Raw genomic sequence first — 27,641 nt, 5'->3', positions numbered from 1 at the left:
TTGGAGGACAGGCCACCTCCCTGACTTTCCTGGAAGAGCTGAGGAAATGTTTATTCCCTGACTCCCTCATTTCCCCAGACAGTCTCTTTGTCTTACCCCTGACTACACCTCTTTAAAATTTGCCCTTTTCCCTCTTGAAGAAGACCGAAGTCTAAGGGTTGCTGGCTGGCGCTCACATAGGAAGAGTTTGGCTTGCATTTTGTGTTGCTTGCCGACAGCCATATGCTTCTAAGGCTATCCCTCTAAGAGACCAGTGTTTCTCAAAAAAGAGCTTTAAAGTTTTACAAAATTATTTCACAAAATAATGTTCATTGTAGAAATTTGGAAAAGAAATGAAAGAGGAACATTACTGTTCCCCCATAATCCCACCACCAAGCGATATCCACTGTCCACGGTAAGTTTGAAATCCTTACATGCTAGCCTCCTTAAAGATGGCACAGTCAGTTCAGTACCTACAATGGACTCTGTTTTCCTCTCACTGTTGATTTGTCTTATTTCAATGTAGTTTTCATAAATAGCCATCTACAGGGGATCTAAAAATTTGTTATGCATTGCTAAAGGTATGTCTTAAATGTTCATTATCATACTTGCCTGACCTGTACAGTCAGATAATATCTACAGGATTCTGGGGGCTATTTTTTTTTATAAGACAGGTTCTTGCCCTGTCACCGAGGCTAGAGTGCAGTGGCACAATCATAGCCTTGAACTAACTCCTGGGCTCAATTGATTCTCCCACCTCAGCCTCCCAAGTAGCTGGGATTACAGGTACATACCATCTTGCCCAGCTAATTTAAATTTCTTTGTAGAGATGGGGGTCTCACTATGTTGCCCAGGCTAGTCTTGAACTTCTGGCCTCAAGTGATCCTCCATCCTTGGCCTCCCAAAGTTTGGGCATTATAGGAGTGAGGTACCACACTTGGCCCCAGGTTGTCTTTTTAATCCTCTTCACACTCATACAAGAAGGATGAGTTCTCATCATCTCCGTCTTACATAGTTTTTAGTCTGACCCCACTCTTAGAGAAGGTCATTGTCTCAGCTTGTATCCTGGAAACATGGGTAAATATTCAGAAATTCCAAGGCAGTTTTCAGATCACCCGACCCTGGCTGCAGCCAGGGGTTCCAGCCCCGGTTCGGTATGATGTGGGAGAGCCCATTCTTGTCTTTCACAGGTCTTCAGCAATATCCTCCAGCACTGTGGTTTGCAAGGGGATGGGGCCAGTAGCACACCCCAGAAGCTCGAGGAGAGGGGCCGGTTGACCCCCAACGACATGCCTCTCCTGGTAATGTTGCCCTTCAGCCCAGTGTCTTTCCTGCTGGGTCCCTCCAACCAGGGTCTGGCTACCCAGAGGCTGGGAAGATTGCCCTAGTAAAGAACCCAGTGGCATCTTCCCTGCCCAGGGCCCCTTCCCCCAGTGCAGTGAGCAGCTATTTATTTCCCATCACACAGGTTTAGAAATTTTTGCTGGCTTGTGTTTCTCTCTGAGAGCTTCATTTACAAAGTAGTGGAAAGAACCAGGGAATAAGAATTCAGAGTCCTTATTTATTTTAGTTCAACATGCTCATTTGTATGGTTTTCACTGAGCCAGTCATTCATTAAGTGGACTTATATTGAGGAATCCCCAGCATGTGCCAGACCCTGCGCTAGGCCTGGAGGTAAAGCAGTAAACAAAAGCAGGCTGGCCCCTGTGCTCTTGGAATTTTGAGTCTAACAGGGGTGACAAATGGAAGGCAGACATTCAGGAAGCCTCAACGTGTGTCACGTGCTGCACTAAGCCCTGGAGATAGAACAGGAACAAGGCAGCTATGAGATGCCTCCTGGAGAATGTGATCTTGTTTCAGAAGGGCATGTGGCAAGCACTGTGGGAACAAATCATTTTACCCCTCAGAACCTCAGTTTCCTTATCTGTAAAACAGAGATTCTCAACAGCTTCCCAGCCTACTTTTCGGAGTTGTCATGAGAACCAGGAGAGTGTGTAAGAAACTTAGAAAGTGTTTTGTATACCCTCTTCAAGATGTGAAAAACCTAGGTACTTAATATTCTTGTCCTGCCTCTGATGTTTCTTCTTTCTATAATGTCTTCAGATTTAAGAGTTGGTTTTCCTTTAGCTTAGGAGAATAAATTGTATTATCTCAGAACTGGAAGTAACCCAGCTATCATTGGGTGTAAGGCCATTGGAGCTACCATAGAAACTGAGGCTTAGAGAAGTTAGGTGACTCACCCAGATCGTGCTTGTGAAGATGGACCAGCCAGGCTTTGTCCAGGACCTCCAGTGTTCTCTTCCTCCCATGTAACATCCTGCCTGTTTGGACTCTGACTATGTTAATGTTGTCTCAGACGCTCTGCAGATCTGTATGTGTGGGCAGAGGAGAATAATGCAGTGTATTCTTTTGGCAACAGGAATTAAAGGACATTATTCTCTACCTTTGTGATACCTGCACCACACTCTGGGCCTTTCTGGATATCTTTCCTTTGGCTTGCCAGACCTTCCAGAAGCACGACTTTTGTTACAGGTATGGCGGTAGTTCTGGCTGTTGAAATAGAGGTTCTGGCTTATGTACTCATTTAACAAATACTTACTGGATGCTTAGAATTTGTCAGTCCCTCTTCCAGCCTGGGGATGCAGCAGTGAAAACAACAGAAAAGCCTCCTACTTGTGTGGAGCCTGCATTTTAGAAGCACTTCCATTTTTGGCCAAGACCAGGATAGGGAAGGGGAAGAAAAACCAACACAACCAAGAATAGAGTAGTTTCAATTTAGTAGAGTAGCCCAGCGGGGAACATACACAAGGAAACAACAGGAGTGCTCCAACATGGGGCTGGGAAATGACCCTTAAAGGATGTCTTGAAGGAACAGGTATCTTCCAGACAAAGAAAGGTTCCTATAGCAGGAAGGGCATCCTAGACAGGTGAAGTGAAGCATCCAGAGGCCCAGAGTGTGGGTGGGAGAGAACCGGGGAGTGAATTGTGACATGAGGCAGAGGTTGGAGACACACAGGATGACAGGAAAACAAGCTAGTAACAAGAACCCACTTTGGGTAAGTCAGTAGAAGTCAGATTGTGAGGAGCCTGGGGTGTCCTAGCAGGTCCTGGATGCTGTAGGCAGTGGGGAGCCTCTCTGGAGGCTTTTATCCAGAGGAGTCATTAGAAAGATCCTGGTGGGGGCCGGGCACGGTGGCTTATGCCTATAATCCCAGCACTTTGGGAGGCTGAGGCAGGTGGATCACAAGGTCAAGAGATCGAGACCATCCTGGTCAACAAGGTGAAACCCCGTCTCTACTAAAAATCCAAAAATTAGCTGGGTATGGTGGTGCGCACCTGTAGTCCCAGCTACTCAGGAGGCTGAGGCAGGAGAATTGCTTGAACCCAGAAGGCGGAGGTTGCGGTGAGCCAAGATCGTGCCATTGCACTCCAGTCTGGGTAACAACAGTGAAACTCCACCTCAAAAAAAAAAAGAAAGAAAGAAAGATCCTGGTGGGATGGAGACAGATGTGGAAGAGAATATGAGCCAGGGAGGCAGACCCACTTTGCCCTCTTAGCACCAAGAGCATCTGTTGCTTATGCAGTAAGAAAGGGGTGTGCATGGGCATTCCCAGGCCAGGGTGAAAAGGCTGACAACCTGCATATTGCTTGGCAGTTGTGGGCACGGGCCTCTTCCCAGTGGTATCTGATCATCACTCTAGCAAGGCATCTCTCCTCACCATTTGTAGCAGCTTCTGGGAGCTGCCCAACTCCGTCCATTCAGCTGCCTGTCCATTCTGTCATTTACTAACCCATTCAAAACATTTATCTAGCACTTACATGTGCCAGAGAGGCAGCTGGTGCTGTGACCCCTCCCTGGTCGCCTCAGCTTATAAAAATCAGACATTAAGGTTGTTGAGCCTCCTAGAGAATGTTAGGATAATGTGCTGCCCAGCATTTTTCCCAGAAGAGAGAGGTATGTAGCTGTTCACTTTTTTTAATAAAGGTATCTTTTCTCATGATAAAAGCAGCAGGTGCTTGTAGGACATTTGGAAAATCCAGAAAAGTAGGAAATTAGAGATCATACTATTCTTAGAATTTTGTACCCTCCTTATTTTTACTTATCATAGGCATTTTCACATTTTGTTAAAGTGTTTCCCCAAATGTGGCACAGATTGCTTTTGAAAGGCTCTTTGGAGACAGGGGGAGGAGTAAGTTTTGGAAGAGCTGACTTTTCTGCAACGGACGGCAGAGGCAGGGGAGAGGCTGTACCCATCTCTGGGTGAGGAGGAAGAAAGGGAAACACTTTTAACTAAACACTGCCTTTGACCCACAAACAGCCTGGGGCTGACCCAGTCTGTTCCAACTGTGCTGGAGGCCAGGAACACCCTGCTGAACAAATGCAGCCACCTCAGTTCCACAGAACTCTCTGAAAGTGTTTACTGCTGCCCCGTCAGCTCTGTTGATAATCTCTCTCAAAACAACCTTTTTCCTCCTTCCTCTCCCATCTACTTAAGTATAGCTGAGTATATCTCTTTCTGCCCTTTATGAATAAATAATATATTCACATGGTTCAAAACTCAAAAAGTATAAAATACACACTGAAAAGTCTCCCTTTCCACTTCCCCAATTCTATTCTTCACGTACAACTATCATCATTAGGTTTTTTTGTGGAATTTTCCAGAGATACTCAAATATATATGCATATATGAGTAACTATGCACATTATATATCTCCCTCCTTTTAAAAAAGTTAAGGCTGGCATATTATGGGTAATTACTGCTTGCATTTTACTTTTTTACTTAACAGTGGTCCCATATCAGTGCATTGAGCCCCCTTTCTCCAATGTCTTTGGTATGGCGGGGTAGAATTCCACTGTATGGAATACCAAATCCCATGGATGGTCCCTTAGATTTTTTCAGTTGTTTGCTATTACAAAAATACACTACAGAGGCCAGGTGTGGTGGCTTGCGCCTATAATCCCAGCACCTTGGGAGGCCTAGGTACGTGGATCACTTGAGGCCAAGAGTTCGAGAGCAACCTGGCCAACACGGTGAAACCCTGTCTCTTCTAAAAATACAGAAATTAGCTGGGTGTGGTGGCATATGCCTGTAATTCCAGCTACTCAGGAAGCTGAGGTGGGAGAATCACTTGAACCCAGGAGGCAGAGGTTGCAGTGAGCAGGAATTGTGCCACTGCCCTCCGACCTGGATGACAGAGCAAAACTCTGTCTCAAAAAACAAAAATTACAAAGAACAACTTTGCACACACATTATTTTGTACCTTGCAAGTATATATGAGGAATAATTCCTAGAAGTAGACTAGCAGGGACAGATGGTATGTGCATTTTTAATATTCGCAGATCTTGCCAAATCGCCCTCCATGGGGGTTGTTCCAATTTACTCTCCCACCAGCAACTTATCTTGGCAACAGCTGAACCTGTTTAGGCCAAACTGCCCTCTCTGTCGTTTTCTGGACTATGCTGTGGGCCTAGCGGGGCCCACCTTTTTTGGCATAGTTACTCTTTGTTATGTATAGCATTGCAGTAGGATGCCTTGCCAGAAACCAGCCAGTTGACAGACACGTGTTTACAGAGGACTTGCTCCAAATTCAGCACTGACCTAGGCACTTAAGCTGTAGTTCCAGCTTTGGGAAGCTTAAGATGTTTGGAGGAAGAATTATACCACAGAAAAGAGACAGCTGCAGTTTCACTTGCCAGGGCAGTGTATTCCAAGTGCAGTGCATCTAGTTCTGGAAAGGAGGAATTCACATGAGTGAGCACGATCAGGAAGTGCACAGGGAGGAGGTGAGCCTGGAATGCTGCATGGAGGAGGAGGAGAATGAGAAAGAAGAGGAGAGCAGTGGCCAGCATTAGCCTGAGAGAAAGCCAGAGGGCTGCGGGCGTGCTGGTCTCTGGATGTTGAGTGGCTGTGCAGCTGGGATGGAGAGTTTGAATTTGAGTTAGGAAGGGTTGGTGTGAAATCGCCAAGGTGAAAAGCAAGATTGACTATACTGTGACTGGTATGGATGTACCAGAGAGAATAATTATGGTTTGCTGTCATAGGAGGTAGGGAGCTGCTAGCAGTTGTTTCTTTTCTTTTTGTTAGTATAATTATATTTATTTGAAAATAATTTTATATAAACTATTTTTAGTTTTATAATTTTCTTTTTTTTTGAGACAGAGTCTCACTCTGTCACCCAGGCTAGGGGTACAGTGGCTCGATTTCGGCCCACTGCAACCTTTGCCTCCCAGATTCAAGCAATTCTCCTGTTTCAGCCTCCCGAGTAGCTGGGATTACAGGTGCCCGCCCCCATGTCCAGCTAATTTTCATATTTTTAGTAGAGACAGGGTTTCACCATGTTAACCACACTGGTCTCAAACTTCTGACCTCAAGTGATCCGCCCACCTTGGCCCCCACAAAGTGCTAGGATTGATTACAGGCATGAGCCACCATGCACAGCCTTAATTTTATAAAAGTTTTAAGCCAGGTACCTGTAATTTCAACTTCTTGGGAGGCTGAGGCAGAAGGATTGCTTAAGCCTAGGAATTCAAAACCAGCCTAGGCAATATAACTAGACTTTATCTCAAAAAATTAATTAGTTAAAAAAATAGTGTCAACTGTCTTAACCTATAAGCCAATATAGAAAATACATTTTTTTCTTAAAATTTTTAATTATTATTTTTTAATTTTAATATATTTTCTCATTTCCAGTGGGGTTGGAAAAAATCATGAGAACATTTAGCCTATTTTGACCAAATACAAATATTGTGTTGGTATTTTCATGTTAACACAATTTTTTTTTGAGACAGTCTCACCCTGTTGCCCAGGCTGGAGTGCAGTGGTACGATCTTGGCTCACTGCAACCTCCACCTCCCTGGCTTCAGACAATTCTCACGCCTCAGCCTCCTGAGTAGCTGGGATTACAGGCATGCACCACCATGCCTACTCAAACATTTTCATATTTTTAGTAGACACAGGGTTTTACCATGTTGGCCAGGCTGCTCTTGAACTCCTGACCTTGAGTAATCCGCCCACCTCAGCCTCCCAAAGTGCTGGGATTATAGGCATGAGCTACTGCACCCAGACAGAACAATTGTTTTTTTTGAGGGGATAGGATTTCACTCTGTCACCCAGGCCGGAATGCAGTGGTGTGATCACTGCTCACTGTAGCCTTGACACCTCGGGCTACTGCCTTGGCCTCCCAAGTCGCTGGGACTGCAGGTGTGTACCACCATGTCTGGCTAATTTTTGTATTTTTTGTAGAGATGGCGTTTCGCCAGCCTGTTTCTCAGGCTGATCTTGAGCTCTTGGCTCAAGCAGTCCTCTTCTGTCACCCCACAAAGTTCTGGGATTACAGGCATGTAAAGTGTCAGTTTGCCTGGCTAACTGACAGTTTTTGAACAAGAAAATTACAAGCAAGTAATCTTGCATCTGCTTCTCAAACTTCAGTGGGTCCTAAGTGGCCTTCTGATTCCTCTGTTAGTATGAGCCTCTCTGGGCCTTAGTTGCCCATCCAAATGAGGGACATGGCTATAGGTCACTTCCTAGGAGGCTGTTCTGGGACCAGCCCCAGTGGGTCAGTCTGGGGTTGGCTCAGGGAAGAACCAGGGAGTCCCTGGAGAAAATTGTGTGGAAAAATAAATGGGTCTTCCCACTCCCTGGAGTTTGCTTTGCTGTTCTTACAAAGTGTGTTATTTATGAACTAATCCAGCATTTTCCGTGTGTGTGCCTCCACAGACTAGCTTCCTTCTACGAAGCAGCAATTCCTGAAATGGAGTCTGCAATTAAGAAGAGGAGGCTTGAAGATAGCAAGTGAGGCGGGGACAAAGTGAAGAATGTTGTTGTGGGAGAGAGGCCTGAGCATGGCCCTGCCTTCCCTAGGCATTAGCATCCCCATCTCTAAGACAAGTAGGAGGAAGCAGGGATTGTGCAGCATTGGGCTTCTGCATCCCTCCCTAGCCACTTCCCTGGCCTCTGCATGTGTTTTTTATTGTTGTTTGAGACAGGGTCTCGCTGTCTCACCCAGACTGGAGTGCAGTAGTATAGTCACAACTCACTGCAGCCTTGACCTCCTAACCTCCTGACCTCCATCAGTCCTCCCACCTCAGTCTCCGAGTAGCTGGGATTACAGGCACGTGCCACCACACTCGGCTAATTTTTGTATTTTTTGTAGAGATGGGGTTTTGACGTGTTGGCCAGGCTGGTCTCCAACTGCATTTTAAAAAAATCTCTTAACATTTAAAAAATAATAATAAAATTTAGCAGCATTACCTACCTGAAAAGAAGAAGGAAAAGAAAAGAAAATACAAACCCCCCTGCAAAATAATAATAATAATACATTCTCTGTGAAGAATTGTGTGAGGACCTAACAAGAAAGATTGCAACAACTAGAGTTAGGTGTTACTAAACAGCATGAAGGAGATTTGACCCAAAGTCCTGGTTGTACCAAGGAAATTAAGTCTATTAACCCAGTCCCCTAAAACACCAACATGGCTGGCCCCTGTGTTTAAACCCTTTCCTCAGCTGTTACTCCACCCTCTTGGTACTCAGCCTGCTGGTTCCTGACCCACTGTTTAAACTGAGAAGCAGCCCTGGAACCAGCTGGCTTCTCTGGGCCTGTGGCTTTTGCCAGCCACTCTCAGCAGTGAATTGTGAGGCCTTCTCTGCTCCAGGGAGGCACCTGCAACTGCTGGCGAGAGGCGTCCTCCGTGCCTATTTTTCTTTTCTTTTTTTTTTTGAGACAGCATCTCGCTCTGTCACCCAGGCTGGATGCAGTGGCGCCATCATGGCTCACTGCAGCCTTGACCTCCCAGGCAAATGCAATCCCCCTGCCTTAGCCTCCCCAGTAGCTGGAACTACAGGCCTGCATTACCACACTTGACTCATTTTAAAATTTTTTTAGAGACAGGATTTTACTTAGTTGCTCAGGCTGGTCTCAAACTCCCGGGGCTCAAATGATCCTCCCACCTCAGCCTTCCAAGGTGCTGGAATTACAGGTGTAAACCATGGCACCCAGCCTCTCAGGCCTTTTCTCATAAACCTATGTCTTTTTTCTCTCTGGCCTAGGCTTCTAGGTGATCTGTGGCAGAGGCTCTCCCATTCCGGGAAGAAGCTAATGGAGATTTTCCACATCATCCTGAACCAGATCTGCCTCCTTCCCATTCTGGAAAGCAGGTAAGCCCTCAGGAATTGCCTCCTGGTAGAAGAGTCTCCTCCCCAAGCCCTGCAGGAGCATTTCCATCATTTCATCTTGGCATCCTCCCCTGCTCTGGGGTTGGCTGAACAGAGACAAGAAACCGAGAAAAATGCCTCATTCCTCCATCGGGCCCCAGCCTTGAAGGCGGGCAGGGGGTGTATAAAGGAGCTGCAGCTCATCTCGCATTGCATGAGCTCATCTTCCCTGATGTCCTGTTCTAGCTGTGACAACATTCAGGGCTTCATTGAAGAGTTCCTTCAGATCTTCAGCTCCTTGCTGCAGGAGAAGAGGTGAGTGTGGCTAAGCTGAGCCAGGCCCATGCCTCTCGTACCAGTCCCCAAGAGGCCTTACATGATAGAGGCCCTGGCATAGGCCCACTATGTTTTGAATAAGGTCGGGCAGCAGACACAGGGAGGGGCCTGCAGCAGCACAGTGTTCCTGTGCCCCCAGCCCTGTCCATCCCATCTGCTCTCTGCCCCAAAGGTTCCTCCGGGACTATGATGCACTCTTCCCCGTGGCCGAAGACATCAGCTTACTGCAGCAGGCCTCGTCAGTCTTGTATCCTTCTACCATATCCCACTGCAACAGGACCCGGCTTGACTAGGTCAGAGGTGAAACAGGCTTCTGGAACCCAGAGGAGTGGAGAGAGGTTCAGCCCCAGAAGGTACAGGTCAGCCAGCTGTCCAAAGAGACCTGCCAAGGCCCCAGCCTCACCTTTGTTAGAGGAGATACTGCTCTGATGCTTGGAGCAGGGGAGATGCAGTCCTGTTTCCCCTGTATATTTTCTGAGTATTTGGGCCTGTGTGACCAAGATGGACTCAGTCCCTCCTCATTACAGGAGGGGAGGTGGACAAGTAAACAGGTAGTTAGATAGAGTGTCATATGGGAAGAATTCAGAGGTCAGGAAACCAGAGGAGGCGCCTCACCCAGCAGAGCTCTGGGTGGGGGTATCAGATGGAAGTGATATCCAAGCAGAAGAACAGCAGAAAGCATGGGAGAGCACCAAACCAGGAGCTAAGGGCAAGGACAAGAATGTTCCCAGAATAGGCTCCTCGGAGCCACAGACGTCATCTATGGAGTGCAGGGAGCAGTCATTAAGAAGGGGTCTCCCAGGAGGAGGAATTGGGGTATGGCAGGTAAGGTGAAGGCCAGCAACGTGCACAGCCCTGGGGTGACCGTCACTAGGCTCTGTCCTGCAGGGGCTGTGAAGCAGGAGGTGACATGGGCAATTCTATACTTTGGAAAAGCTCTGTCTAGCATAGGGAAGAGAATGCACTGGCCCAGGACCACCGTGAGGCTTGCTGTTGCTGGCATCCAAGCATGGATGATGAGGGTTTGGACAAGAAGCAGAGTGAGGGAGATAGAGGTGTTCCCATTCCAGGAAGAAGCTAATGGAGATTTTCCCCTTAGAAGGAGACTCTCAGATTTCTGGCTTAGCAGAGCCCAGGGTGGTCAACAAGAAGGAAGGACAGGGAGGATCGGCCTATGAGTCATTTTGGTGGCTGTAGCAGATTGCTCAATCCTGCTTCAGGGACACCCCCAGCCTTTGCAGAATGCCCTCAGCCGACTGGACAGGAAGCCCAGTGGCAGTGGCCCTACCATGCCCTCCTTCTGGCAGTCAGTACAAAAGAGGAGCTGCTGGCTCGTCCAAACCTGTGCCCCAGGACACTCTGATGGCAGCCCTGGCCCTGTCTTTACTCAGAGCTGCTTTCTGCTGAGGGGCAGGTGCTAGGTTATAAAGCCAGAGTGGCTATACTCTGACCCATTTTGCCATGCAGTACAGGTGCCCATGATGCCCACTTGGCTATAGCCCAGAAAGCCCCTGGCAGGAATCATGTGGTCACATGCTGGGGAGGGACTGAGAAATTATGCCACTTCAGAACTGGGAACCTAAGACAGACCCCTTAACAAGTCCTCACAGGGACGAGACGCGGACTGCCTACATCCTCCAGGCAGTTGAGAGTGCATGGGAAGGGGTGGAGAGACGGAAAGCCACAGATGCTAAAGACCCATCAGTGACTGAGGAGCCTAACGGAGAGCGTAATGGGGTTGCGGTGATGGCAGAGGCAGTCAGTCAAGCATCATCACATCCGGAGAACTCAGAGGAAGAGGAGGTGTGTCTGGGTGGTGCTTTTCCCTCCTTGCTTGTCCCTTCTTGGCCCCATCTGAGAGGCTGGGGCAACAGGAAACCTCCCGTCTTTGCTTTTATACTCAAGGAAAAATGTTTCTTTGGGAATAGGCAGCCTCAATAACTGGTCAGCTCTGTGCTACCTTTAGAGGGTCCCAAGCCAGGGGCATGCTGGACTGGGTGTGAGGAGAAAGCAGGTTGCTTAAACTATCGAAGCCTCAGCTTCCCCTGTATAAAATGAACAGGTGAAACTCCATGAACATTTCCACAGCCCTTCTCGAAGCTCTCCTCTAAACAGATATTTTGGATTAGTAGGGAGGATTAGTAGAAAGTGGGGCTTTTTTGGTTGCTGCTGGGAACAGCGCCAAAGCCCATAGTTTGGTCTTCTTGGAAGCCCCTCCATGGGGCTCCAGGATTCCGCTGAACAAATGTGGATACCTGGGATCTGGTGCCTTCCCTTCAGGCTTTTCCAGGACTGGCCAAATCTGTGGCTGTCTTGATTGGCCACCAAGCCCAGGACTCTCCCCTGCATGTTGGAGGAAACATGATAGATGAAGACCACACGGACTCAGGCCTGGCAGCTCAGGAGTGTGACCTAGTTCTGACACTTGGCAGCTGTACGGCCTTACGCATGTCACTCATGTCGAACCTTGGTTCCTCATCTATAAGGTGGGGACAGATGCAGTGCCCACCTCTATGAGGTGTTGGGATTCCCAGAGCTATCAAATGGAATAGGCTGAGCCTGGGTGGCCTTCAGTGCTTCATTAACAAATGCCACCATCCTTCCTACCAGACTCCAGACCCTGTGATTCCTGCAGGGCCTTGGAGAACAATGGCCTTCTTCACCTTTTCCCACCCTCTTCCCCATTTCTGTTCTTAGCTGAGTCATGGAGATTTATATTGTTGTGATCTGTAAATTTCCTTAAATTAAAAGGCTAACACAATTAAGCCACATTGAGCAATATATAAAATGCATCTCCCTTACTTAAAAAGGAGATTATAATTAAAGGGGAGCATCTTCACACAGTCCAGCTCTGGTGGTTGCTGTTCACCTCCAATGTCAGTCAACTTGTTAAGAGTTGAAAGGGACCTTGGATTAGTAGGGAGGATTAGTAGAAACCAGGGCTGTTTATGGAGGGCCTGGTCTCTGCAGGTACTGTGCTTACTGGGTTTTGTGCATCTTTGAACTATTTGAAACAACCCCATGAGATGAGTGGTATATGCCTTTTTTTTTGTTTTTTGTTTTTTGAGACAGAGTCTTGCTCTGTCTGTCACCCAGACTGGAGTGCAGTGGTGCAATCTCGGCCTCACTGCAGTCTCCACCTCCCCGGTTCAAGAAATTCTCCTGCCTCAGCCTCCCAAGTAGCTGGGATTACAGTTGCCTGCCACCACACCTGGCTAATTTTTGTTTTTTTAGTAGAGACAGGGTTTCACCATGTTGGCCAGGCTGGTCTAGAACTCCTGACCTCAGGTGATCTGCCTGCCTCAGCCTCCCAAAGTGCTGGGATTATAGACGTGAGCCACCATGCCTGGCCTAATTTATTTAATTTTATTTTTTATTTTTTGAGACAGGGTCTCACTGTATCACCCAGACTGGAGTGCAGTGGCTTGATCAAGCTCACTGCAGCCTCAACTTCCTGGGATCAAGTGATCCTCCCACCTCAGCCTCCTAAGTAGCTGGGCCACAGGTGCGTACAACCACACCTGGCTAATTTGTAAAATTTTTTGAACAGATGGGGTCTTACTGTGTTGCTCAGGCTGGTCTCTAACTCCTGAGCCCAAGTAATCCTCTTGCCTTAGCCTCCCAAAGTGCTGGGATTATAGGTATGAGCCACTGCACCTGGCCTTAACATTTTTTAACTTTTTTATTGCTTATTTTCCTAGATATGTAGTAGGTATAGATATTTAGAGGTTACATGAAATATTTTGATACAGGCATATAATAATCATAACAATTACGAGCCTCCTTTTTCACAGAGAAGGAAATGGAGGCTCAGAGAGATTTGAGTCACTTGGTGAAGTTCCCACAGGCAGGATGGGTAGGGCCAGGACTTGAACCAGATCTCTGATGCCTAGTCCAGTGCTGTTTGGGGACTGAGGCCCTATCACCGGCCCACTTAGCCTTCCCCTTCTTGGCTCTGGCTCTCGCTACAGTGCATGGGAGCAGCTGCAGCTGTGGGCCTTGCCGTATGTGGGGTGGAACTGGACTCACTCATCTCCCAAGTGAAGGACCTGCTGCCAGACCTTGGTGAGGGCTTCATCCTGGCCTGCCTAGAGTACTACCACTACAACCCAGAGCAGGTGATCAACAATATCCTGGAGGAGCGGCTGGCCCCCACCCTCACCCAGCTGGACCGCAACCTAGACAGGTGGGAGAGACAGGTGGGAGGAGGCTCCCGGTGCCCAGGCTGCCTCGGGTTGGGACCCCTTCCTTCCCTCATTCATGGCCCAGGACTCAGCTTGTTCTCTCTTCCCCACCATGGTATTTCCTGGCCCTTTGAAGTCCTCTTTGGGGAAACTAAAAACCTTAGGTACTGCAGGAGTTTTTTACTTGCCCCAGGCAGGGCAGAGAGTGTACATATCCCTGCCACACTTTGTGGGAAGAGCCATGGATGTGTCTTCAGGGATGTGACACAGGATTGGTAAGCCCTTCTGAGCCCCCTACATTCCTGACCTGCCCCTGTCATTACCACCTTCCCAGTAGATTTGCGAGAGAGGATGGCCAGAGCTTCCTTTCATCACACCTAACATTTCTGAGTTTGGCCCACTGCTGTCTTGAAGGCCCCATGGGACAGAACCAGTGCCCGAAAGGGTGTTTCTTCCATGAACAAATGATGTTTACCACATAAATGAGTGAAGTTAGCTTTGTGCCTTTGGACAAGTTCCTTAGCCTCCTTAGCCACATTTTACAAATGAGGGCACTGAGGCACAATGATGTGGAGTGATCTATGACTATTGACCTCATAGGACTACTGTGAGCATTAAATGAGGGATAGCACTTTTAAAAAACAAAAGGAAAACCTGTGTGAATGGCATGCAGGGAATGAGGGGGAGCTTTGCTTGAGGTGTGACTGCATACCCAGGTAGGGGCCAGATCAGGCAGGGGCTTGTCTCCCTGCTACAAGGGTTTGAGATTGTGTCCTAGAGTGGCTGTTGCAAGGGGATTGAAAAATCTGATGGATTTAACACAGCAGGGGGAAGTGGGGTACAGGTAGGCATCAGCTGGCAGGGCCTCCTTAAATTGATCTCTGTGTCCTCCACCCAGAGAAATGCAACCAGACCCGACACCCCTGCTGACATCTCGCCACAACGTCTTCCAGAATGATGAGTTTGACGTGTTTAGCAGGGACTCGGTAGACCTGAGCCGGGTGCACAAGGGCAAGAGGTGAGTGCAGTGGGCCACAGGGTTCTGATACCCCAATTTTGGAAGTGCAGAGAGGACACAAGGGAACCAAGGGCTCCATCTTGGCAGAACTGGCCATGGAGTTTCAGCACAGGGATCCCTTCACAACCCTGGACCTGTGCACATTCAGTGGGTAGGAGCAGGTTCTCTAATGATCAGGCTTCAGGTTCTGACTCTGTGCAGGGAGCCTGTTAGTGAATCCCCCTTGTTGGTAGCAAAAGGTTAAAAGGGCCAAAACTATCCCCTATTCCCTTCTTCTTACGTCTTTGAATGTGTTAACCATCAAATCACTGGTGGACAGTGCTTCCCAGAAACCACTCTTTGACCTGATTTTCCCCAGGCTGTGACAAAATGAGAAAATTAAGGACTTTGGGTGAGCTTTTCAGAAGGTGAACATATTCCATTTTAAGGCCTTTCTATTTATTTTTAGTTTATGTCCTTCCTACTGTTTTGGCATTGAAAAGTCCGTTCATGATTTATTCATTTGTTCAACAAATATTTGTCCAATACTTGGAGCATTCTAGGCTCTGAATTAATTAGGTTCTGGGGATGTAGTGGTGAGTGAAACAGACATGGCCCCTGCCCACGTGGAGTTTGCATTAATCAACTCATCAAACAAGCAACATTAAATTGTAGATATAACAAATACTACAAGCTGGAGGTGCACAGAATTCTGAGCCTTTGGTAGGGCTTCACCCCAGGCAGGAAGGCTTCTCTAAGAACATGACATGGGACCAAGAGCTGAAGGGTGAGGAGGGATCAGTTCTGCAAAGGAGGGAAGGAGAATTTTCCCAAGCAGAGTGAGCAACAGGGACAGTGGTCCCAAGGCCACAGTGAGCACAGCAAAGGGTCCCATGAACTGACAAGGTCAGCATGTTTTATGTTTTGAAAAGATCAGGGCCGGGCACAGCAGCTCATGCCTATAATCCCAACACTTGAGGAAGCCAAGGCAGGTGGCTTACTTGAGCCCAGGAGTTTAAGACCAACCTAGACAACATGCTGAAATCCCATATCTACAAAAAATACAAAAATGAGCTGGTGTGCTGGCATACACCTATAGTTCCAGCTACTCTGGAGGCTGAGGTGGGAAGATCACTTAAGCCCAGGAGGTCAAGGGTGCAGTGAGCAGTGATCGTGCCACTGTACTCCAGCCTGGGTGACACAGTGAGACTCTGTCTCAAGAGAAAAACAAAAGAGATCACTTGGCTTTGGAATGGTGACCCATCGGAGGGACAGAGTTGACTGTGATGGTAAACAGTGCAACATCCAAAATAAGATGTATTCTAGTCCCCCAAAGTTCTGCATGGAATCCAGAAATCAGGGAACCTCTGGACAAGTACAGGCTGCTCTTTCACCATCATGTGGATGCAACTGTGAGGTTCAGAGAGGGAGGAGACCAGCTAGCCTCATTCTTGTGGTAGGAGCCCCAGGGATGGAAATGCCAGTTGCTTCTTCAGTTAGGGCCCTGTGCTGTTACCCCACCCTAGGGCTGTCTATTGCTAAAAGCTTGGCTGGCTGAGGGCTTGGGGAACCGGCACAGGGCAACTATAAAGCCATCTGGCTGGCTGGACAGGAAGCAACTGCTTAGTCATACATATTGCGACATCCCCAGATCCCAGACTAGAGATGTTATCCTACATCATTGCGACATCCCCAGATCCCAGGCCAAAGATGTTATCCTGGATCACTGCCCGCTATTCCAGGACATGTGTCCCTCTGAAGCTCCAACGGTGGGCAAGGGGCAGACAAGGGGTCCTTCAGGCTGGGAGAAGGCTGGCCCCCTGCTCCAATCCAGAGAGCCTGATGGGTGGTAGGTTCCCCACAGAGATTAGGCATCTCTGGACATGGCCTTTCACTTTGATCCGTGGTTTTGCCCAGGACTCATGGTATTATAAGGTCTCATCTCACCCCACCCAGGTCATAAGTCACCTACAAGCATTTGCCAAGGGGCTGGTCCCAGCTTTCAGGGTCAGCAGAGTGGCTGGCATTGAGGTAGCCAGGTTTCCAGAGTGCTGTGCCCTTGCTCCTGGGGCCCTCTGGGCTGCCACACGGAGAAATTCACTGTGTTGGGTAGCTTAGAGGCCACAGATTGCAGAGAGGCCAAGCCTCCATTCATGTGTTCATTATTTATTCATTCAGCAAATATTTATTAAGCGATTTACTAGCACCAGATCCTATGCTAGACACCAGGGAAACAGGGTGAGCTGGATGTCCAGGCCTTGCCCTCAAATAGCACAGAGATCATGAGAAAGACCATTAAACAAGTAAGGACAAAGTGGCAGGTGCTGGGGTGGGGTACACGGGAACTTCAGCAGGAACACATGTCCTAATCATGCTTAGAGGACAGCTGTCAAGCACATGAGAAATTAGGCAGGACACTGCCGATGGTACTGAAGTTAAAATGTGTGTTGTTGAATCAGATAGACTGCACTCAGTGGATTCAGTAGTAAGGAAATCTGTTCCTTTGCATGACAGGGCACTGTAAGGTAGGGCAGTCTAGTCTTGGTTGACCTATCATCCAGGATCTATCTTTCCTGTCTCTTGGGGCCTCATGTGATGGTCAGGCTAGTTCCTTGGAGGCTGCAGGTGGGGCTGCAGCTGTTTCTGCTATGATTTCCAGACATGACAGTGCCAGGAGATAGTCCAGACCAGGTCATCCTGTGTCTCTCCTAGAGACTAAGATACCTTTCCCAGAAGTCTCCAATACCCCTCATTTCTTATCAGGAAAACTGAGTTACAGGGTCCAGGCCTGGAGCTCCAGTATGAAGTGGAAAGGTGGAAAAACTTGAAGAAAATGTAGGGTCTGTTTGGAACATGGGTGAGGTGCAGCATGGCTGTGGGGAGACATCAATACATGTGCTGCAGGAATATCATAGCCAGTAAAGGAGGCAGTGGGCAAGAGGCAGGGTCCCCTAATGCCTTTGGACCGTTCCATAGTGCCCTGGAAGATAACATATATTCTAAAAATGTCTATGCTGGCTGGGTGGGATGGCTCACGCCTGTAATCCCTGCACTTTGGGAGGCCAAGGTGAGTAGATCACCTGCGATCAGGAGTTCGAAACCAGCCTGGCCAACATGGTGAAACCCCGCCTTTACTAAAAATACAAAAAATTAGCTGGTGTGGTATTGGGCATCTGTAATCCCAGCTACTCAGGAGGCTGAGGCAGGAGAAGTGCTTGAACCCAGGAGGCGGAGGTCATGTGAGCCAAGATTACTCAATTGCACTCCAGCCTGGGCAACAACAGCAAAACTCTGTCCCCGCCTCAAAAAAAATTAAAAATTAAAAAAATGTCTGTGCCCTTGGTCTGCCTTTTGGGGAGGCACAGAGCACATAAGGCTCTGAAAAGTCCTGTAGTAAAAGAAACAGGTTTCACTTTGTGGAGCTCAGCAAGTGCTGGATCTGCTTCTACATGTCGTCTTATTTCTTTCTTGCATCAGCCCCAGGAAGTGGGTGCCAAGAGAAGGAACTGAGACTTAGTGAGGATAAGGGACTTGCCTGTGATCACACAGCCCAGGAAATGGCGAAGCAGACCTGAGTCAGGAGACCTGTGTTTGGCCCTGGGTCTGCTGTTAGTGGCTGTGTGACCTCAAGAGGGTTGCTCTGTCTCTCTGGATCCCCTGATTCTTCACCTGAAAAAGGAGGGGTCTTTTGTTTCTGCAGGCCCTTTAGAAGTTCAAAGGCAGAAGTCACCCTCCTAAGGACCAGTTTGAATTGGGCCTTGAAGGACAGGCTTCAAGAGATGAGCAAGGGAGAGGTGCAAGGTTTCAGGGGAGCCTGCAAATTCTCTGGGCTTACTTCCATCTTGGAGGCCAAGGAAGCTACCTCCTCCAGAGAGTCTCTGCAGCCAGCATTGCCTGTGTTTCCAGGCCGGACTGAAGTTCTGGCCTCTGATGGATCTTCTCCCAGCTAGCTTTTCTCCTGATTTTTTCTTTTCTTTTTTTTTAAAGACGGGTTTCACCATGTTGGTCAGGCTGGACTTGAACTCCCGACCTCAGGTGATCCACCCTCCTCAGCCTCCCGGAATGCTAGGATTACAGGTGTGAGCCACCACGTCCAGCCTCTCCTAATTTTTCTTTTTCCTTCCTGGCTCTACGTGAGGTCATGGGAACAAGGTTGCACCTCCCTGGACAGGCTGCCCAGGTGCCCAGGCTTCGCTGTCCCTATCTGTGTCTTCTCCCAGGGCACAGATAGGGTGGGTGGAGCTTGCCAGGCCTGGCTCTGCCAGGGAGTCACATAATCAGAGGCCACACAGCATGAAAGAACTGCCCCACTGTGCAGAACCAAGGATGGGATGGAACAGAAGCAAAAGGTGTAGCAGAAAGGATGGTGACGCCTCTCATTTGTCCTCCATCTCCTGGCCCTATTAGGCCCTTAGGAAATGTGTCCAATGCATGGGTGTGCTCCTACCAGTGCCACCTCCCATCTGAACAAGCTTGGGCCCCTTTTACTTCCTCTCTATCTCCCACTTAGCAAAGAAAACCAGGTGTACAGGGCCAAGGTCACAGTCACAGGCCCCTTCTCTGGTGGAGTGAAAGATTTCTTTGAACTGAGATTTCTCCCTGGTCTAAATCAAGTGCACCATCCCTCCTGCCATACTCTGAGGCTCCTGGTCCAATCAAATAGCCCTCTACTGTGGAGCCTCCATTGCCCCTTCCTATGGATACCCCGCCAGACCTCCTGAACCAAGTTCATTCCTTTTTTTCCAAGACCTCTGTTCAGTACATTTTGTGTTGACTGGTCTGTCACCCCTACTATACTGAGTTCATGAGGGCAGATCTATATTTTCTTCATTTCTGAATCTCTCCCCAACTCAGCCTCATTCCCTGCCTGGCACGGAGTGGGTCCTTAATAAAGACTTGAAGGGAGGCAAACCCTAGCCCGCCATGCTGGAGGCTGCAGTCCTGACCTGCCCTGTGCTGCCAGGCAGACAGCCCAACAGACTGAGATGGGACTCAGATGCCTGCCCCTCCCTGCACCAAAAGCCAGTTAATAGAAGATTTTTATGGAAGCTGTGTTTGGCTTTGTGTCTCTTCTTTTTATCTTACCCTTGATACATTCCAGAGACCCAATTTCACAGCTAAGCTGGATTTTCTTGCCTGGCGTCTCATATTGATTTTCCCCAGGCTAGAAGCTACATTCCACAGGCCAGGGTATGTTTCTGACAAGCCAGGTTGTTTCACGGGTTTGCAAAACCACAGGTTGAGAGCCCTCATTCCCTCTTGTGGCTGTGCTGCAGCTCACTGTGACCCAAACATCTCCCTTCCCACCTCCAGTGCACCCGAGTGCCCTCAGCTGTGACATGACAGGAGTTAGTCTTCCAAACTATTATTCTTCCAGTGAAATTTCACATGGGAACTTGAGCAGTGAAAAAGACAGAAGGCCCCTATGGTCAGGTGGGGTGATAGGAAGAGTACTGGGCCCCCCCTTTTCTTGTACCCCAAAGGTCCGTAGGTCTCCCTTGAGCTCAGTAAGAAAGCCACATGTGGCCGTGCTGCTTCTTAAATTTTTGTTTGTTGGCAAGGAAAGGTCATTTTGGAAAAAATAAATAAAATTTTTAAATGAAAAAAATTTTTGTTTAAGAGATCCAGGGCTGGGCACAGTAGCTCACTCCTGTAATCCCAGCACTTTGGGAGGCCGAAGTAGAGGATCACTTGAGCCCACGAGTTCAAGACCAGCCTGGGCAATATGGTGAGACCCTATCTCTACAAGAAATTTAAATTTAGGCTGGGCACAGTGACTCATGCCTGTAATTCTACCATCTTGGGAGGTTGAGGCAGGTGTTTCACTTGAGGCCAGGAGTTCCAGACCAGCCTAGCTAACGTGGCAGATAACCCATCTCTATTTAAAAAAATACAAAAATTACCTGGGTATGGTAGCATGAGCCTGTACTCCAAGCTATTGGGAAGGCTGCAGCACAAAAATTGCTTGAGCCCAGGAGGCAGAGGTTGCAGATGAGCCCAGATCATACCATTGCATTCTAGCCTGTAGCAAAAAAAAAAAAAAAAAATTTAGACAACTTCAGGTGCTTCCAAGCGGTAACCATCATCATCTGGTGTGGGGCTTACTAGCCTTCTCTCTGCATTGTCATGCATAGGTGTGTGGTCATAGAAGAGTTAGTGTGGTTTGCTTTTTTTCCTTGGGAATAAGAGAATTCTTTCCACATCAGCACAAATAGATCACTGTCTTTCTTGACAGCTACCACACAGCGATCTGTAATACAGATGTGGCACAGTTCATTTGGCTCTTTCACTCATGATGGACATTAGTTGCTTTCCATTTTTCACTGTTGCAAACAATGCTGAAAGAAAATCTTTAATCAGACCTCTGTACACACAGCCAGCATCTCTTTAGTGTAGATGCCTTGACAGGGAATATCCTGTTCAAAAGGTGAGCAAATTTTACTTTTTTTTTTTTTTTTGAGACAGAGTCTCTCTCTGTCGCCCAGGCTGGAGTGCAGTAGCAGGATCTCTGCTCACTGCAACCTCTGCCTCTCGGGTTCAAGCAGTTCTCTGCCTCAGCCTCCTGAGTAGCTGGGATTACAGGTGCCTGCTACCACATCCAGCCCCAATTTACCTTTTAACAGTGGCTCTCGGCCGGGTGTGGTGGCTCATGCCTGTGATCTCAACACTTTGGGAAGCCAAGGTGGGCAGATCACTTGAGATCAGGATTTGAGACCAGCCTGGCCAACATGGTGAAACCCTGTCTCTACTAAAAATACGAAAATTTGCCGGGCATGATGGTGCATGCCTGTAGTCCCAGCTACTCAAGAGGCTGAGGCAGGAGAATCACTTGAACCTGGGAGGTTGCAGTGAGCCAAGATCAGGCCACTGTACTCCAGCCTGGGTGACAGCAAGACTTCATCTAAAAAAAACAGTGGCTCTTGGGATGCTCTCTAAAGAGGCTGGAGCCGTCCTCATGGGCACCAGCAGCAGTGAGGGTTTCACCCTCCCACGCCCTCACCAATGTTTGATTTCATTTGTCTCTGTGCCATTCTGAGGGGTAGTGCAGTGACCTGTGGTCTCTGGACTCTCCATACCCTGCAGTAGTTCCAAGCCTGATGGTTTTCCTTTCTCTCTCTGCTGTTCCCTCTCAGCACCAAGAAGGAGGAGAACACACGGAGTTTGCTGAATGACAAGCGCACAGTGGCGGCGCAGCGGCAGCGCTATGAGCAGTACAGTGTGGTGGTGGAGGAGGTAGGCCACCAAGCTGAGCCTCTGCTGGGCTGGGGAGACCAGGACAGCCCCTGAGTCCCTCCAACCCATGCTTCTGCCATTGTAGGTGCTACTGCAGCCAGGCGAGAGCCTGCCCTACCACAATGTTTACTATGAGGATGAGTACGATGACACATACGATGGCAACCAGGTGGGTGCCAACGATGCAGACTCAGACGACGAGCTTATCAGCCGCAGGTGAGGTCATAGGGCGGGTGGCATTCCAGAGCAGAACAGCTTTTAGGCCTGTGGGGCTCCCTCACCCTCTTGTTTACATAGATGAACAAGTCAGTGGCAGAATCGGGGCCCAAACCCAATCCTCCTCTCTCCTAATCCAGTGCTCCTCCATCCCAGCCCACCTTGAATGGGACAGCATTTATTCAGTGTCATGCAGTAGCTTTGCATTTTTCTTTTTCTCTTTCTTTTGTTTTTTGAGATGGAGTCTCACTCTGTTGCCCAGGCTGGACTGCAGTGGCGCGATCTCGGCTCACTGCAATATCCGCCTCCCAGGTTCAAGCGATTCTGCTGCCTCAGCCTCCTGAGTAGCTGGGACTATAGGTACATGCTACCACACCCAGCTACTTTTTTATTTTTAGTAGAGACAAGGTTTCACCATTTTGGTCAAACTGGTCTTGAACTCCTGACCTCAGGTGATCCACCCACCTCAGCCTCCCAAAGTGCTGGGATTACAGGTATGAGCCACCATACCTGGCCACTTTTTCTCTTTTTTGAGACAGGTTTTCACTCTGTCACCCAGGCTGGAGTGCAATCATGGCTCACTGCAGCCTTGACCTCCTGGACTACAAGTGATCCTCCCACCTCAGCCTCCTGAGTAGCTGGGACTACAGGTGTGGTGTGCACCACCACACTTGGCTAACTTTTATTTTTTGCAGAGGTAGGAGTCTCACTATGTTGCCCAGACCAGACTCAACCTCCTGGGCTCAAGTGATCCCTCCACCTCAAACTCCCCAAGTGTTGGTATTACAGGCGTGAGCCACTGCACTCAGTCCATTTTTCTTTTTTTTCACTATCTCCAGTAATGGCTATAAGCAACATTTTTCTTAACTGAAGAAAACGTTTCCAGGTGGAATCGTGTAATGATTCTCCAATACAGGTCAAAGCAGAACTGTCCTGACTAAAGAGAGGCCTGGAGACCCTCGTGGCCCCATCTCAGCCTCCCCCTTCAACTCCCACCTCAAATTCTGTTAACCTCAGAGAATCCAGGAGCTGGAGCAAAGCTGGCTTGAAACCCCTTTGGTTTTTCCCAGCCTCATGAGCCCTCCTTGTGGCCACCTCACTCAGCCAGGCTCCCTCCTCTTGTGGCTCTAGCTGTTCTTTGATTTCACTTTCTCTCCATACCTTCAGGCCATTCACCATCCCTCAGGTGCTGAGAACCAAAGTGCCTAGAGAAGGGCAGGAGGAGGACGACGACGACGAGGAAGAGGAAGCTGACGAGGAGACTCCCAAGGTACCTCCCTGGCAGGTGATAGATGAAGCGGGGAGTGTGGTTCTGAAGGGTGAATCAGAAGTGCCCCTCACCCCTCCCTGCGTCTGGCCCTGAGGCAGCCCCAGCATCACTGGCGGGGACAAGAGGAGTCCCTTTGAGCCCAGGATGTCTGCTTGGAGAGCTGCTGGCTTAGAACTCACTTCTGCTGCCTACTAGTGAGGGCCCAGGGGACAGATTAAAGGCAGGGCCTCTGAGCTGCCAGCTTCATTATTAGGCTCAGGAGCCAGGGGTCGGGAGAAGGGCAGTTACCGGCACCGTGCCCAGGATGGCAATCCTTAAAATCAGAGAGGAGTTAGAGACCCCAAGGGCCCTGGGTAGTCACCTGGAACCAGTAGCTTAGAAAATTCTACTTTCAGCCGGGCATGGTGGCTCACGCCTATAATCCCAGCACTTTGGGAGGCCGAGGCGGTCAAGAGATCGAGACCATCCTGGTCAACATGGTGAAACCCCGTCTCTACGAAAATACAAAAATTAGCTGGACATGGTGGTGCACGCCTGTAGTCCTAGCTACTCGGGAGGCTGAGGCAGGAGAATTGCTTGAACCAAGGAGGCGGAGGTTTTGGTGAACGAAGATCGCGCCATTGCACTCCAGCCTGGGTAACAAGAGCGAAACTCCATCTCAAAAAAGAAAAGAAAATTCTACTTTCTAGTAGCTGAACTTTTTATTTGAATGAAGTCTTAACTAGAACCTCAATATACAGAACAGATAAAAGCGGTACTGCTCAGGTGATAGGGGCAGCAGCCTGGGATCCCTCATGCCCCACACCAGGGTGACAAATTCAGGTGTTTTCAGGGCCAGGTCCTGATTCCAGATTTGGTCTCCTCTCCCTTCCACAGCCTGACCATTTCGTGCAGGACCCTGCAGTGCTGAGAGAGAAGGCAGAAGCCAGGCGCATGGCCTTTCTCACCAAGAAAGGGTGAGCATTCAAGGGGCTGCTTCTGAAGGGACCCTTCCCACCATCTAGGGAAGGCAAGGCCAGCCATCCAGGAAACCCACACATACACCCTAAGTGCTCCATGTGTATTAATTTAGTTGTCACGACAACCATGGGAAGTAGCTACCATTATCACTATCCTCATTTGACAGATGAAAAAACTCAGGCCCAGAGACATTAAGTAATCAGCCAAATGTCACACATCTAGTAGGTGATGGAGCAAAGATGGGGCCAAGATAGCTCAGCTCCAGGGTCCCCACTCGTAACCATGACTTGATGAACACAGGAGGGGATTTATCACCCAGCACGTCCAGGGGTAGCTGATACCAGGCAGAGTGTAAATATGAGAGAGCTCAGACAGACACACATCCTTTCTGGCTGATAGAGGTATGGAAGTGACGGGGCACTTGAGCTGGGTTCCCTGAGGGTAAAAAGGGCACAGAGGAGTTTGTCATATGAGGGCAGAAAGGTAAGAAAGCAGACATGGTCAGGCCAGGCGCCATGGCTCACACCTGTAATCCCAGCACTTTGGGAGGCCGAGGCGGGTGGATCACGAGGTCAGGAGATCGGGACCATCTGGTCAACATGGTGAAACACCGTCTCTACTAAAAATACAAAATATTAGCTGGGCATGGTGGCGCGTGCCTGTAATCCCAGCTACTCAGGAGGTTGAGGCAGGAGAATTGCCTGAACCCAGGAGGCAGAGGTTGCAGTAAGCAGAGATCGCGCCATTGCACTCCAGCCTGGGTAACAAGAGCGAAACTCCGTCTCAAAAAAGAAAGAAAGCAGGCATGGTCAGAAGAGGGATCTTTGAGGGGAGCTGAGATCAGTAGCCAGAGACTCCTCATCCAGGCCCCACATCTTCCCAGCGAGGAAACATCCAAAAAGTCCAAGGATCTGCCTCCACCTAAGGGCAAGCCAGGAGAAGCCCACTCCCCCATCCCAGCCCTAGGCTTCATGCTGCACTGTCTACTGGATGCAGAAGGCAGGGAAGGCATTTGGGTTTCATTCTGAAGTGGGGAGCCATAGAAGGTTGTTGGGAGCAGAGCAACCCTGACTTGTCATCCATCCCAGCCCCCAGAGTGCAAAGCTCTGGCAAATCCCAGGGGTTGAGATGGTCTGAAAGGGCCCTAGGTTACATCTGTGAGTGCACTTGGTCCTTGGAGGTCACCAGGCAAGGCCCTAGGATAGAAAACAGGAGTAATATCTCAGCTGCAGTATGTGGCCCCAGATGGAGAGAGGAGGAGACCGGACAAAAGCCCTCCCCATTTTCTGTGGGCTACGTCAGCCCTCCAGCTTTTCCTCTGCTACACGGAGTGATGGGCGCACCTGGAAGCAAGGTCCAGAGAAGAGAAAACACTAGGCTTGAGGCTGGCCAGAGCCCTATAGCCCTGCTAGCCTCCATTTCTCCTTCCGTCTGAAGTTGGGACATGGGTGACCTGGCCCAGTCTGTGTGTCCTCTCCCAGTGAACACCAAGGCAGGCTGTGGGCTTTCCCCGCCAGAGCCTCTTCCACCTGACAGGTTCTTGTGGGGTGGGTTGTTCCTCCCTCAGGTACCGGCATGACAGCTCAACAGCAGTGGCGGGCAGCCCCCGGGGCCATGGGCAGAGCCGAGAGACAACCCAGGAACGCAGGAAGAAGGAAGCCAACAAGGCGACAAGAGCCAACCACAACCGGAGAACTATGGCCGACCGCAAGAGGAGCAAAGGCATGATCCCATCTTGAGGGCTGGTGTAGGGCCAGCAGGGAGGCAGCGGCGCCATACTCTAGGCCGTGCTCCCATCACCTGGGGCCTCCTTATCAGGTGGTCCCCTGCCAGGGCCCAAGATCAACTTGACCCTTCTACAGCCTCAGCTTTGCAGCCCCTGAGAAGGCCGCCTCTCATCTACCAGCCAGCCACGAGCGCCTTCCTGCAGAACACACAGTGCCTTATCCCACAGCGGAAGAATCCATGGGGCTGGCAAGCAGGCGCCTTCCCCCAGATGCACTGGCGGGAAAGGGATGGGGATGGAGCCCCAAGGCAAGCAACCCAAACCTCGGGCAACAAGATACTACTTCCCCTTTACCCTGGACAGCAGGAAACCTATATATTCAAAAACAGAAAAAGGCCTGCTAATAAAATTTTTGACCCTTTCAAATGAAGACATGCCCATGAACCACACTCCCTGCGTCTCATTCTTGAGGGACAGTCAGCTGGAGGGCAGGATGGTCACTGTGCTCTCCTGCTTGTGGCTCCCATAAACCCCCTAATGCTGCCCTGCCTTGCTATGTGGCTCTGAGAATATCACCCCCTTCACTGAACCTCCAGTCGTTCCTTATGGAATGAAGGGCTCATTATGGTGAGCCCCTGGGGTCCTTTCCATTTTCTCATTCAGTTCTGACAGCTCCACCACAGGAGGCAGGTACCATTTGCAGCCCCGTAGTACGTACTAAATGAGGAAAGTGAGGCACTGAAGCCTGAAGGCGCCTGCCCAGGCCACAGCTAGGAAGTGGCAGAATGGGGATTGGACACTTAGTCTGAACCCTGGCCTTTATAGGGCTCTAGACCCCCACACATGGTATCATCTCCCATCTCACAACTGGTCCAAGGACACTGAGCCAGTGGCAGAGGCAGTATCGAAACTCAGCACCTAGTGGCTGTATCTACACTAATAAACCCTCCCAAATCGGGAGTTCAGACAGAAACCTTAAGAAACAAGTAAGGGCTGGGCGCAGTGGCTCATGCCTGTAATCCCAGCACTTTGGGAGGCTGAGGCGGGTGGATCACGAGGTCAAGAGATCGAGACCATCCTGGTCAACATGGTGAAACCCCATCTCTACTAAAAATACAAAAAATTAGCTGGGCACAGTGGCGCATGCCTGTAATCCCAGCTACTCAAGAGGCTGAGGCAGGAGAATTGGCTGAACCCAGGAGGCGGAGGTTACAGTGAGCCGAGATCACGCCATTGCACTCCAGCCTGGGTAACAAGAGCGAAACTCCGTCTCAAAAAATAAAGAAAGAAAGAAAAAATAAAGAAACAAGAATGTCACTGCCAAGCCCTGCCAAAGTGAGTAGGGGCCTGGCTCCTCAAAGTCCCTCCCAGGCATGGCCCTCCAGCTCCTAGTGTGGCAGCAGCTGCCAGGCCCCTCCATTCCCATGTGGTGTCAGTCAATGGCAAGTCAACAGCGGGGCATTGACTGGGCTAACCCGAGCCCAGCCTAGCCTGGAGCCCTGTCCTGTCAGCGGAAGCCAGAGTCCGTGCCTAGCTGGACCTTGACAAATCACCCTGGATGCTGGTGCAATTTATTTGCACATGCCTG

The 27,641-nt window shown here is 49.4% G+C and overlaps 1 protein-coding gene and 1 long non-coding RNA gene across 30 annotated transcripts in view; one reads left to right on the top strand and one right to left on the bottom strand.

The window, feature by feature from the left end:
• ASCC2 (activating signal cointegrator 1 complex subunit 2) overlaps nt 1-26,479 on the top strand; it is a 49,227-nt gene extending 22,748 nt beyond the window's left edge. For 15 of the 28 annotated variants that reach the window (XM_035269020.3, XM_035269014.3, XM_035268982.3 and 12 more), the window contains 14 exons: nt 1,170-1,280; nt 2,399-2,511; nt 7,698-7,772; nt 9,027-9,134; nt 9,378-9,446; nt 9,640-9,714; nt 11,078-11,270; nt 13,439-13,653; nt 14,550-14,669; nt 21,782-21,881; nt 21,967-22,097; nt 23,265-23,367; nt 24,244-24,323; nt 25,895-26,479. In XM_035269020.3, the coding sequence (XP_035124911.1) occupies nt 1,170-1,280; nt 2,399-2,511; nt 7,698-7,772; nt 9,027-9,134; nt 9,378-9,446; nt 9,640-9,714; nt 11,078-11,270; nt 13,439-13,653; nt 14,550-14,669; nt 21,782-21,881; nt 21,967-22,097; nt 23,265-23,367; nt 24,244-24,323; nt 25,895-26,066 (1,665 nt within the window). In that variant the 3' untranslated portion in view covers nt 26,067-26,479. Of the gene's footprint in view, nt 1-1,169; nt 1,281-2,398; nt 2,512-7,697; nt 7,773-9,026; nt 9,135-9,377; nt 9,447-9,639; nt 9,715-11,077; nt 11,271-13,438; nt 13,927-14,549; nt 14,670-21,781; nt 21,882-21,966; nt 22,098-23,264; nt 23,368-24,243; nt 24,324-25,894 lie in introns of all 28 variants that reach the window. The other 13 variants (XM_078338003.1, XM_035269000.3, XM_078337946.1 and 10 more) reach the window with 3 other exon arrangements.
• LOC108594095 (uncharacterized) overlaps nt 2,220-27,641 on the bottom strand; it is a 40,949-nt gene continuing 15,527 nt past the window's right edge. The window contains exons 4-5 of one of the 2 annotated variants that reach the window (XR_001914830.4): nt 20,552-20,670; nt 2,220-2,348 (exon numbers count right to left, since the gene is read on the bottom strand). This is a non-coding gene — a long non-coding RNA (uncharacterized LOC108594095). The remainder of the gene's footprint in view (nt 2,349-20,551; nt 20,671-27,641) is intronic. The other variant, XR_013522358.1, reaches the window with a different exon arrangement.

Source organism: Callithrix jacchus, chromosome 1 (assembly GCF_049354715.1).
Source record: "Callithrix jacchus isolate 240 chromosome 1, calJac240_pri, whole genome shotgun sequence".
NCBI lineage: Eukaryota > Metazoa > Chordata > Mammalia > Primates > Cebidae > Callithrix > Callithrix jacchus.
This window is presented reverse-complemented; position numbering and strand designations above follow the sequence as displayed.